Below are 13,631 nucleotides of genomic sequence, written 5' to 3' on the forward strand. Positions count from 1 at the left end.
CCAAGAAGATTGCGTTCAGCGATGGACTCTTGGACAGATTCAGCCGGGACAGCTGCGACTGACACCACAGCTGGAGGCGCATCGTATTCACACGAAGCGAGTTTTAAGCCACTCGGCAAAACGGCGGGTCGAGAAGAGGAATTAATAATCCACAACCACGCGCTGCCATTAATAAAGGATGTCAAACAGTGCGGCACTGTAACACTGTGCATTAAGCAGGCCGAATGTATGGGTTCCACTAGCGCTTCGAACAGTTCACGGTTTGTAGGTGCAGCGAAAACCCGTTGCTGCGTCACACTATCTTTCCATGAGGATGGGCACAATCATATGCTCGAAATAAACGTAGCCACTTCCACATTCAACCGTTGCTCCACACAGCTTCAAAAAGTTCATTCCTAAAATGACGTCATGGGTAGAGCTAAGGATAATGAAGAATTCCGCTTGAAAAACGACTCCACCCAATTCAGCTTCCAGATCACACACTCCTAGAGGACGCAACGGCTCGCCACTCACTTTAAACGTCATCATCGCCTTTAAACCTAACTTTGCGTCCCAGCAAGCACTTAAATCTCCTACTGATCACAGACACGGTTGCACCTGTATCAACGAGAGCTAACGCAGACACACCATTAGCAGCCACACAAACTTAGTTCTTTAGCATCCAAACAGGAGGAGGGGTATCGGTACAGAGCGGAAGTCCAGCGGTCTCACCTCCATCGGTCGCGCTGGTTAGTTTCCCGGAGGAGACGACAAGGACTGGCGACCAGGTGACGGAGGCCGACGCGTGCGAAGCGCGGTAGGATGAGTCATACTGCGATCAGACTCCGGGGAAAAATTCCGAAGGGTGGTGTGCCGAAGTGCTGTTGAAGGGTAGTCAGTCGTCAGTCGCGGTAGATGCATTCTGGTAAGCCGGTCGGGCTGTGAAGGTTGATGGTCCGTATCGCGAAGGTCGACAGTGGCAAAATCTTCAAATGTGTCCGGGATTACCGCAGCGAAAACAAGCCAGAGCAGAGCGTTCAAAGGTTACTGCCTGGTAGCATTCATCGGTGCCGGGACCCATTGAGAAGGCATCACACCGCGCGTTCCCTTAGTGAACGGGTAGTGCCCACTCCTAGTGGCGTTGGTCCTGCTGCGACCTCTGAACGTTGCGCAGTCGAGAATACTGAGGCGCTCGGTGTGAAGCAAAGTCCGTGGCGTTGATTGAAAACGGCTCTCCCGGCCGCTGCAGGGAAGTGAACGCGTGGTCACAAGGCGGTGTCTGGCAGCGGGACAATTTCTCTCGAACTATCTGGCGGATAGTGGAGGCAATATCACTCGCGGGAGCAGCATCAATTACAGCGACTGTTGTGACTGTGTCCAAGCGCCCGAAATTCGGTGTTATTCGCCGCATCTTCAAGTTCTGAAATGTTCGGCAGCATTGTGCAACATGGGCAACGGAGTTGAGGCTGACCTTGCTGATAAGAAATGTATAAAAGTCTTCAGCGAAGCCCTTGAGTAAATTGCCCACTTTGTCCTCGTCGGACATACGAGGCGAAGCTACTTTGCAGAGTTTAAGTGCTGAGCCCGATGATCCAGTGTCTGGCCCTCTTCTTCTTCGCGGAAGAGTCATCAAATCACTTCGTGAGCTCTTCCAGAAAGCGTGGCCAGGATGACAAGGTCCCTTAATGATTTTCGTATCATGTAAGGGCCGTGTACATGAGCGAGAAAACGACGTTCGTCAGCTGGTCGTTTGCATTGCACTTGTTGTAGCGACAAACTCGTTGGTAATGCGTGAGTCACTCGTCCACGTCATCACCGGATGCGCCTGCTAGGGCGCGGAGTTCACGGTAATGCGGCCAGAAGCTGCTAAGTGCAGCCCTGGGGTTGGCTTCTCCATCTAGGGACATCTCGGGCACGGGAGGTGGTAGGCCGGCAAGATGTCGACTCCAGCGAGACTCAGGCGGATGTTTCGTTGTTGGTTAGGGCGTACCTAGCAAGCCTCCACCAAGTTGTTACAGACGCAAATGCTTTGCTCTAGATCGGTTCGCGCCAGACGTACCAAGTCAGTTCCCGATGGCGTTCAATCAACCCCACACATACCACGTTCACACTTCAACTCCTTCGTCTTCGCTCGTGCGTGACAATATGACAAATTCTAATGGTGACCAGCTGAACGATGCCCATTCTGCTCAACTTTTTAACAACGCTTTCTCATCTGTTATCGCTCATGAAGACATTACGTGTTCTCCAGTTTCCAGTTTATTTATGATTCTTCTATGCCCCCAACAGTTGTCAGTGAAGATGGTATTCTTTCTTTGCTAACTAATCTAAAAGTAACTGCAAACACGGATCCACTCGGCTTTAACAAAAAAATACTTAAAAGCGTATCTGAAACTATTTTTCAGGTTCTGTCTGCTCTTTTTTCTCACTCCTTATGATTGGCTCTATCTCTCCCGACTGGCGAGTAGCTAGTCATATCCAATTTGAAATCCGGCCTCCGCTCGGATTCTTTAAACTATAGGCCCATTTAATTGACTTGTAAATTCTCCAAGCTACTTGAACACGACATACATACTCAAATCATTAATTATCTCGAAAATCACAACATTATATTTAAATATCACCATTGTTTGCGCAAGGGATTTGTGACGCTCAGCTCGAGGGATTGAATACCGATTTGCTTAATCAATTCCGGGATTCAGGTGGACTCTTTGTTTCTCGATTTTTCCAAGGCACTTGATTGGGTCTCCCACCATAAACTACTTGTCAAGTTATCGCATCTCAGTATTCACCCTCAGCTTTTAGCGTAGATTAACGACTTCCTCACACCTCGCGCGTTCAGTTCACCTCTATGAGCGTTTTTAACTCTTCAGTGGCTCAAGTCCCATCTGATGTATCACAGGGCAGTGTGCTTAGTCCTCTGCTGTTTCTAGTATCTCCCCAAATTAGATTAACCGCCTGGAGAGCGTTCGGAGAGTCCGCTTATCTCCCCTAGAACGTAGCAGATAGGTATGGACCGGAAGTATGGGGAATAGATTGTATGCAATGGGTTGCGGGAATTCAAATGGCAATTCGGACAGCGTGGGATTTTCCAACTGATCCTCATCCATTCGAGCTCCTTTTCAGACCGCCGTAGAGGGAAAGCACTCGCTATTCGCTAATAGTGCGGCCCTCGGCCGCCAAGCGCAGTTCCATCCAACAGGGAACGTTGCCGGGGTCTCCGACCCTCCGAGACAGGTTAACCTACCATGGGCGACGACCAAGATTCCCTCTCCCAAGCCAGGTTCTGCCACTCCGACCTTCCGCTCGTACTAAGAAGAATGACAGAGGAACAGCGACATAGGTCACCGAAAGACATTCGCTTACAACCCTCAAACGAGTGGCGCTGCCATTCAGTCCCCTCTTTTCCCAACATTCTCCCTCAACGTGGCGGGCTTGATAGCCTTTGACAGGCTGGCGGGTCAGTTGGCCTTGGTTATTCTGGCCGAAAACATCCTTGACGCTTGATATTGCGTTGAAATAAAGTTTTTTCTCTCTCTCTCTCTCTCTCATCGAAGGTTTCAGTAAAGGCGCGTTCACACTAGGCCGACGAGACCCCGATGCCGACGCGACGGCGACGCCGACGATCGGCGGTCGCGTCGGCCAACCTGGTCGTTCCCGGACTAGCCAGTCACACTGCACCGACGACGACGACGACGCCCCCAACGTTCAAGCGTCGTCCTAGTGTGACAACGTCGCCGACCAAAGATGCCGACGAGACCCGTCGGCCGACGTGTCTTGGGCACATCGGTGGCCGAGCGAAAACATTCGCCGACCAAAAGCGAGTACCGAGCTCACAGCGCGAAGTGCAATCATTATGTAGACAAATAATGCACGCGCAGCAACATTCATCACGCCATATGACTACTTGGCCGACGCGCAGCACCGATCGTCGCTTGCGAACTGCCGCCCCACTGCAAGTAGGGACACACGGAGTGGTGAACATCGCTGCGTCGCTGTCGCACTTCGCCGCCGAGCAGCAGTGCCTGTGCGCTGCTTGGGATGGTGTACAAATGTCACAAGAAAAGACAAGATCGCCTTGTCGTCAGAAAGACTGCTCGAGCAGCGATAAAGCATGCCTGCTTATGTTTCGAGCTTTCGGCAACGGCACCGCTAGCGGGCGCTCCGGGCGGCGAGCTCTGCTGCTGCCTGGCTGCCGTGGTCGTCGCTAGGCCTATAGCCTCTTTCGCATCGGAGTCGCAGCGGCCGGCGCTTCGGAAGTCGCCTGAGCTATAATAAAAAGGCCTACTCTACACATCGCTTTACTGTCAACAGCATCATCTCACAATAATATAATAGTATGGTAAATTTCCGCGACGTCTTCAGCAACGAAGCGAGCGGGCGCAAGGCGAGCCGGACCCCAACGTCAGGCCAGCGGCAGCTGCGAGGCGGTTGTGGGAAGAAGTTTGCTCGTATCACAGTCGTTACCTTTGCCAACAGCTCAGTATTGGTCAGCGATCCTCAGAAATGAAACATTTTTCACATTTCTTATCACAGGGTTTAATATTTACGTCAAGAGCACCCCTCACGCGAGTCACACCAGGCGTCAGACGCTTGCGACGTTCCTTCTCGTCCGACTTACCATTGCCTGAAGGCAACGAGCCGGCTCCTTCGTGAGGGGGGAATATAATACGACACTAGTAACCACTCTAGTCGCGTCGTCATGCGCCTGAACTATTATCCGGCACCTGGCTAGCCTTGGGCATGCTAGGGGGCTAGCAGTTTTGTTCTTGCTTCTCTCGAGCTCCCTGCTGCCTTGCGCGGCCTAGCACGTTTCAGTAAACCTTCCCTATGTACTACGTCAACCATTTGTCGGTGACAGTATTAAATTACCAGTTAGTGCGAACAGTTAAGCAGGTTGGTTGCTTAAAACACGACGCCATGTAGTGAGAGCGTTAAATCACATGGAATGAAGACCAGCTGGGCCCAGCATTATTGGCGTACATCTAGTCTGCAGTTCTTGTAGCTTAGCGCTCAGTCTGTGTCTGATAGTGACGAAGTTCGTGTACCCTTAGCAGGCGCCTCGTCGTCTTAGCAGGAGGTCCCTTCTCGCCATATCTTTGTCTTTTTCTGACTGTGATAGCCCCCGCTGCTTCGCTCCTAATTCTCCATGCCTAGTCGCGGAGGCAAGTCCCGCTTTTTTGTTGCCGCTTCGCTCATACCTGTTCGCGCGCCACTCTTCTCCCCCCACATATCAAATGTATATATAGCCCCACGAACACGCGCGGCAGTGAGCTCAGTTTCTGTGGTGAACGGAGTTCTGGGTTGCCTCGGAAGGATTTGCAGCGCACTGCGACAAACCATGTGAAGTGTGAGTGCTGTACAATTGCGGACTGCGTTGTTTCGGCAAATCGCTTTGCGACTCATGATTTGCGCGATGATTCACTCGCGTTCATTATCTCATCTTCGGACTCCCTTTAACAGCTTCTTTTATTTCACACTTCATTTTTAAATGAAAGAGAGCACTTAAATTTCTTTGCATTTCGTCCGTAATTAGGCATTCGTAACCGCATGCATGAATCCCCGGAAATGGACCGAAAAATAACCTATTGCTACGAGATGAAGCAGTGTGCGGAAAATTAGTCTTTGAAATATTTGTCACTGACATTACCTTCAATTAACAAAAAACATTATTTATTTCTTGTAAATAACCTCCTTCTCACGGAAATGTGATTGATACCTACAGTAAACGCCTTTCCTCTTTCAAGGTTATATTACTATCCGCATAAATGAGTGCACCGAATATAAACAAGGAATTGCTCACACTGCTGGGCCAAGATGTTTTCTTAGTGCAGGGCATTGTGAGGGGGAGGGATGCTGAAAATGGCTTACCAACAGGTAACTAACGGTGAAAAAAAATCATATCTTTGCACTCTACCAGTGGCGAAATTGGTCGATAACTGCACGTCCTGTTCACTCGGAGCGTCTACTTTGAAACGGGGTGCTGGCAGTTGCCGCCATGGTCGTTTTTTTTTACTCATCTGCCCAGGTGGCTCAGTAGCCGAGCGCCTTAACTACTGAGCCGCCTGGCTCAGTGGTTAGGGCGCTCGGCTACTGAGCCGGAGTGCCCAAGTTCGAAACCGGCCACGGTGGTCGCATTTCGATTAAGGCAAGAAAGAAAAAAGAGAGAAAACGGTGCCGCATTGGAGGGCTGCAGGATGGTTTCGACCATTTGGGGACCTCTAACGTGCACTGACATCGCACTACGGTGCGGATCAGGTGTCCAACGAGAGGTGAGACAGTTAATGCGTCATTTCATTTCCTCAAAAAACCACTCATCTCTTTCACGGTGTTATCGATGCGATAAATTGGCCTATAAATTAGTCGTTTTTTTAAATATGTTTTTTAATCCTGCACTTCTAAATTTACATCACTCACCGCCTCATGAAACCACCCCTGTTAGCAAGGCAAGTGCAGTCTTGAGTTTCCGGTGACGACGCACTACCACGTTGACGCCAGCGTCGTTTGTCCCTGAAGAAATCTCTCATGCGGCTAATGCTGTAAAGCGAGAAACCGGTTTTATATTTGCAAGTCTTCCAGACACCTCTGATCCGCAATACTCCCACAGCAAAGTAATTTGCAGGTTTCGCATCATATTCTCCAAAAACCGCACAGCTATTTCCGACTGCCTGTGCAAACCCGCATTCTCTGCTTTCGCGCAGACGTTGGGCGTGTCGAGCACTCGCGTGGATGCGCCTGATCTGGAGAAGACGGACCACACCAAGGAAGGCGTGGTGTGCGGGCTCGTGGTGCTCGCGCTCGTGGGTGTATTGACGGCGGCGGGCCTGTACATGTCCTTCTGGCCCAGCGACATGGACGGCGACGACTCCGGCTCGACGGCTATGGCCAAGGACGACCGGCTGTGTCAAGGCAGCCAGTGCGCCGATGCGGCCGAGAGGCTTAAGGCGATCATGAAGACGGACGAAGACCCGTGCCACAACTTCTACCGGTTCGTGTGCGGCAACTATAACGACCCGTCGGGCCAAATGCTCGCGCAGATGGACGCCGAGATGTACGCGTCCCTGGCCAAGCTGCTTAATGCGGCCACGTTCCCGCCCACCGGTCAGAGCGCCACCGAGAAGGCGGCCGCGCTCTACGACGCCTGCACCCGTATTCGCGCCGGGGAAGTGGACGACACCGCCGCAGTGACGCAGTTCATGACCGACGTCGGCCTGACTGCGACCACTTACGGCAGCGCCGATGCGGTGGACAAGATGGTCATGCTCTTCTTCCAGTACAACCTGGCCGGCCCGCTGGAGCTGTCCCTGATGGACACGCGGATGCACCGGAGCAAACGCGTGCTCAGGCTGGCCCTGAGCCCCGCGCACCTCGCTTGGTTCGGAAAGCGCGCAGAGGCGTCGGCCAGCTTCTACCCACGCCACCTGGGCCCCTTCGGGCTGCCCGCCGCGAGCACCGAAGCTGCGGACACGGCCGGCGCGATAATTGGCGCCGAGAACGAGGCCATGGAGGAGCTCCTGATGCAGTCGCACCGCGGAGAACAGCACGGCGATTTCATTTACATCGCGCCCGACCTCAATCGCCTGGCGCCTTGCACGTCCCAGGGTGTCTGGGAGGCCTTCATATCTAAATACTCGGGCAATATATATGGATCCGAAGATGAAGTGTTGGTAAGCTACATGCATCGAGCTAGGCTGCTTCACAGCGGGATGATAAAAAAAAATTGTTCTGTACACAGCACGCTGTTTCAAAGCAGTCCGCACGGAGGGTTCAGTTGGTCGAGCCGTGTCTTTGCCTACAGGATGGCACCGGTACGCTGCCATAATCGTTCCACACGGGTGGAAATCAGCTGAAAAATTGCCGTTTCCAACAGGCACTAACAGTAAGCACAGAGGCACCTGCAGTATACGAGAAGCTGTAGCAAGCTATCGCACGCACTCGTGTGAGGACTGCTTTACCTGATCGACAGAATTATTTCAAATAAGCCAGCAAAAAGTAACTGCGTTTCATATGTTCATAATCACACCCGCACGGCATGGTTATGCGGGAGCTACGGGCGGCGACAGCTGCCAGCACCAAGCGGTTCAGCGATGCTGGCAATGTGACGTTCTGTCCCGCGGCTCTCTGCGCCATTCTTCCATAGTGCAGCAGTGCTTTAGGCATGCTAGGCGTTGATACCATAAAGGACAAGAACGTTACCACAACGACCACTTGTGGCGCGAATACAGTCCAGCCCGGATATATCGGACTCGAAGGGGATCGCGAAATAGCACGATATATAAAAATGGCAATGGAAAAGCCTATTGTAACCTAGAAGCGAGCGTGCAATTCACCGAAGCTTGAGAGGCGCTTCTTGAAGAGTCTTGCCGCCCGCCGACGCGCTAGCAGCGCAACGCTCGTTAGGCGTTGCTAGGCTAGGCGCAACAAAGCCGCTGCGAATGCTGTTCTAAATCTACGTCTGATCCTGTTACAAGTTCATTATAAATAGAATAATCGCACATTTGGATTAAGGTGCAGATGGGCTTCGCAAAGCGTTCGGCGGCGAATGAGGCCACGTGAGGGCCGTCCATAGGTTTTATTTAGGTTGGCTGCGCCACATAAGTGATGTGGCACGGAAAATTAGTAGAAGAGGCCACAGGCAACCCTCAGACCCAATTCAAGTTCACTTCGTCGCGAAGTTTCACAACGCTGGCACTGCCAGCGGGCTCCCAAGGACGTGAAGCCGTACCCGTTTCAGCGCGCAGGTTGCGTTCGTATATAGTTGGGAGTAGCGCAACCTGCAAGGACGCGGCTCGCAGTACGATATATCGAAAGGCAGGAGAAATTGTCGTTCGTGGTCCGTGACACTTTTGCACAGGATTTTCAATAGGATAATGTATTTCGCTATGCCCAATAATTCGAAATATCCGGGTTCGATATATCCGGGCTTCTACGAATGACGTTGACGCACGTGAGCGGTACGCTTCCCTGCACATACATGCCGTTCAGTTGCGCACTGGGCATGGTAGCGCGGAGACGGCTCGGTTTCGCAATGTGTAGCGTACTCCGCATCGAAGCCGCAGCGGAAGGACTTTTGGAAGTAGCCCAAGTAGTTGCCAGTTTACCTAGACAAAATAACTGCACATTGAAATGAAGGGCTGGCGCGATGGCTCGGTGGTTATGGCGCTCGGCTGCTGATCCGAAAGAAGCGGGTTCGATACAGGCCGCAGCAGTCGAATTTGTATAGAGGCCAAATTATAGAGACAGTGTACTGTGCGATGTCAGCGCACGTTAAAGAACACCAGGTGGTCGAAATTTCAAGAGCCCTTCACTACGGCGTCCCTCATAGCCTGAGTCGCTTTGGGAGTCGCCAGAAACCAAACCGAAATGAAGGCTAGATTGATTTCCGTAGCACTTCGACGGCGAAGTGAGCGCCATAGCGGGCTAGGTGATAGACGTCTAGTACCGTTGGTCGTGGGACGCACCCGTGAATCACCGAACCACGTGTGAACCTCACGTGGCTGGGTACTCTAAAAGACTTAATTGCTACTCGATTACCTGGCAGTGAGAAGGAAGCCGACATGTTTCAATAAATACGTATTCTTCAGCTTACTGGCAGCTGCCACCTTCTGAGTATGATATAAATTAAGTGGGCCTTTTGAGTACTTTCGACAGCAAGACGGCATGCCACAGTTTGTCTTCGAGCACACGCGCTAGGAATGGTTATCCCTTGTTCAGCCAGATCCACTTCTTTGCCAAAATTAAACAGCCGTTTCACGCTTCCGCCGAGTTTGTTCCTTTCAGTATTTGTGCGAAGGAGACCACGGCCGATGATTAACGAAGGTCCTTAGTGGTATAGCTGTGCATTTACGGTGGCAGTGACGACTTTTGTCACTACTTTTTTTTGTTCTGAACGAAGCCTCAGTGTGTGCCCTAACAGCTTGCATACTGAAGTAGCGAAGGCAGGGCGGGAACGCGGTCGACAACGAAAGCGTCTCAATAATCTCAGCGGAAGCGTCTCCGCCATCGAGACACCCTCTCAGTCCAAATCATGTCTGTGTTGAGAATGACTCGCGATGAGGGGGGAACACGAGCGGCATCGGCTCCATGTTGACACCGTCCTGGTCCGCAGGTGAAGGAGCCCGACGTGTCCCGCTTCGCCCGTCTCTGCAAAAGGCTTGGCCAGAAGCGTCTCAGCCTGCTCACTGCCTGGGAGCTGCTTCGCACGCTCATGCCGCTTGCATCTCCAACCATGGCCGTGCACTACAACGCCGAGTCGTCGACGTATATGTGCCTGCGCGCCGTGCAGCGAGCCATGGAGGTGCCCCTGCTGTCGTGGTACCTTTTTAAGGAGGTGCCGCAGGGCACGGTGGCCGCGGCCAAAAGCCTCGTCGACTACATGCGAAAGTCGGTTCTCGAGGAGATCGACTCGTCCACCTGGCTGGACGGGGCGACCAAGACGACGGCCATCAACAAGGTCCACTCGATGCGCGCGCACGTCGGCTACCCTTCCTACTTCGGGTCCCTCAAGCAAATAGACCACGTGTACGCCGCCTACCCTCAGGTCGACACTAGCTTTATGAAGCCCTGGCAGGGGGCCATGCAGCTGACTGTCCAGTGGATGACGAAAAACCACAGCAGCTTTTGGTGAGTAACTTCCTTATTGAGCGCCACGGCACGCAAAACGTCCTGGAACAACCGGTAGAGGGACGACAGGCAAGACCGAATTTTTGAAAACAAAGAATGAACAAGAGGCGGCAGGGAAGCATCAGTAAGCTAGCCAACATCTCGGCAGAGGCCTTGTCTTTGTCTGGGCAAGCGCAGTCGTAAGTTGCAGCGTTTTTTTCGGCCCCTAATTCCGATTACGGAAGGGCACAGGTGTTGGGGGGAGGGAGGCGATTAGGCGAACTTAGACTTGGACCAGCTTTTGTCCAGACAGGGAGGTTTGGGTTAACTCGACTTCCCTCGCAGCCTGCCTGTCGGACAAAAGCTGGTTCAAGTCAAAGTTCTTCTCCTTCCCACCATATCCACAACACAAGTTCACCTTCAACACCCACCGCGGTCTGTCCTCATTGGAGTTAAGAGCGTATAAAACCGCTGCCACAGATGTAGTCGTTTGCTCAGCCGAAGACAACGCCTCTGTTAATATGTTGGCTAGCATGCTAAGTCTCCCTTCCCGCCCGCTGTTAATTTTGTAGTTCAATAAAACAGGTGCTGGACTAGTTTTTGATTCATACCTAGAACGAAGACAGCACAAAAAAGTCAACTACAGAAGAGAAGACGACACGACGCGATGAACGCTACTATCAACTGATTTATTTCCAGCTAGTGACATTTGTATGTGTCGTCACATCATATTTCACACTTGGGCGGCGCCAGCTATCTTTGAAAGACTGAATTTTAACAGGCTCGATTAGTTTTTTCGCCCCTTTGGTTGTGAAAGATAGCTATTGTCAGAAACAAGGTGTCAACAGAGAGAGAAAGAGGCACATCACAAGTTTCACGAGTCATCGAGGAAGGCAATCGCTCAGATCTGTGTGAAAAGCATCTTTTCATGCTGAACACGTCGAGATACATCATTTAGAGCAAAAGAAACCAGATTTGGACACCTTCGTTTCACAAGTCGCGAAGACAGGGTTCGCTGATGCACTGATCCGCTTTCTTTTATATGTGGAAAGCTTCGAGCAAGACTCTTGCTAGCTTTTGTGCTTACACTCCCGCCCAGAATCTTCGCTTCTTTACAGCACTTGTTGAGAAAGACCTCAACCAAGTGCTTGTTCAAAACTGTTAAAGGAAACAGCGGTGCGCAGCGCAGACCAACATTTCAGCCACTAGTTGCGCTCACCATGGTCGTGTTAGTAACGCCGACCACTTGAACTTTAAAGCCAGGTACGCACTTGTATGCCATTACATGCTTAACTAAGCTAGCAAGCTTATCTTGTTCAAAGCAATTCTACTTCCCACAGAGTTTTTTACTCTGCCTACACCGTTCCGGCCCGTCGTCTTCCTGTTTTTAAGGAGGCCCTCCTCCTCTTCTACTTCCGTGCGCCCTTTTTCGGCAGGTACACGGTGGGCAGCACCAACGCACAGTACCTGCCCATGCGCAACCGTATCGTCATACCGGCCCCCGTGCTGCGCATGCCCTTGTTCTCGACGTCGGCGCCCAAGGCGTTCACCTTCGGCGGACTGGGCGGAGCCGTGGGCCACGAGTTCACGCACGCCTTCGACCCCGTCGGTAGGCATTGGGACGGACACGGACGCCGCCGAGACTGGTGGTCAGCCAGCTCACGCGATATGTACGACGAGCGTCTCGGCTGCCTCCGACGATCGCACGGATCGGCGCAGGTACACTGCGCTCACAGCAACGTCTACAGTGCTGCGGTGCAAATCGCTCAAAGTTAGCACGCCTAATGTACACCATCGAGCCTGCGTTTTCTGGAGCACACAAGCGGTGCTTTGCGGAGCGAAGAAAGTTAGAAAAATTTGAAGGAAGTTTTCGTAATGACTATTTGGTATGACCGACAATGCGCAGATCCTTAATCACACAATCGGCACAGACTCTACCACCCTGTCCCTAAGGTAGCAGCAGCGCTATTTTTTCACTTCGTTTCGCTAATCTTGCTCGTTAGCGCACTGGACTAGCCTTCTGAGCACTCTACGGCCAGGAATGCAATATGCTTGTGTGTGACACGTGACGGTATCTTCCAGATACCAAGGCATGTTTCGTCCTTAACGGCCGCAGCTTACGAGAGGAATAACCATATTGCAGAGACAGGTGTTGCTTATGGACGGTACCTTGGCACTGACGCGCTGACACCGGGTCAGTTTTGCACAGTGCGCGCAAACACGTGTAGAGGGAGCCGCGGTGCCGCTCTTCGTGCAGAATGAAGCCGACGCCGAGAACATGGCCGACTTTGCGGGCCTGATGTCGTCCTACAACGCGTACGCCAACCTGGGCGACAAAGAGAAGCTCAAGGAGCTGGATTTCGACTCCGAGCAGCTGTTCTTCATCTCGTCATGTGTCAAGTGGTGCGCCAGATCCGGCACCAGCCACGCTCAGCGATACGCACCCTGGTCGGAACGGTGCAACGTGCCGCTAAAGAACATGGAAGAGTTCGGCGAGGCCTTCAACTGCCCCGTCGGATCACCGATGCGACCAGTCGAGCGCTGCGTCTTCTGGTAGCGCGCCGGAGCTGGCGCCCATTAAAAGTACCCTAGCAGCAGCAGCAGCAGCGGCCACGTACCCCTGCGGGAGTGCCTTTGAGCCATGCTTGCGAAGAGCGCGTAGCTAGCTGATAAGCAGTGCGCGTAAAACGGAGTATCCGATGCTTGGGGCCGACTTGTACACGGTGCAACTTGTAATGCGAAACTACTGGCGGCATAGCGCGTGTGGTGTGAAGCACGAAGCGCGGAGAAATAGCCTGGTGTCGCCTAAACGAATTAAGCAACGCAGGCTTAGTACATCCACAGTTATTCGGTGAGGCGCCGTTCATAGCCGTGTTCCTGTTATGCGTTTTCCTTAGGGGGACACTAGAGTGACTACTCACTTAGGCAGCACGTTGTGGACTAAAAACCCCCGTTTTAATTTCAAAACGAAAGAAAAAGTAAGCAACTCGTACCTCCATCGGCAGTCGTGTCTTCAGGTATCCGGCGCCTATACTGCCAGTTATGGGCAA

At 52.3% G+C, this 13,631-nt stretch overlaps 1 protein-coding gene across 1 annotated transcript; it reads left to right on the top strand.

Moving 5' to 3' along the window:
• The first annotated feature begins 1,566 nt into the window (after positions 1-1,566).
• On the top strand, positions 1,567-13,138 carry LOC149360961 (neprilysin-1-like). Its single transcript, XM_089567960.1, has 5 exons — positions 1,567-1,620; positions 6,681-7,646; positions 10,088-10,602; positions 12,018-12,300; positions 12,839-13,138. Exons 1-5 carry the CDS (start codon positions 1,567-1,569, stop codon positions 13,136-13,138), a joined length of 2,118 nt encoding a protein of 705 aa, XP_089424086.1.
• The last annotated feature ends 493 nt before the right edge of the window (positions 13,139-13,631 follow it).

Source organism: Amblyomma mixtum, chromosome 2 (genome assembly GCF_055824585.1).
Source record: "Amblyomma mixtum isolate Tamu chromosome 2, ASM5582458v1, whole genome shotgun sequence".
NCBI lineage: Eukaryota > Metazoa > Arthropoda > Arachnida > Ixodida > Ixodidae > Amblyomma > Amblyomma mixtum.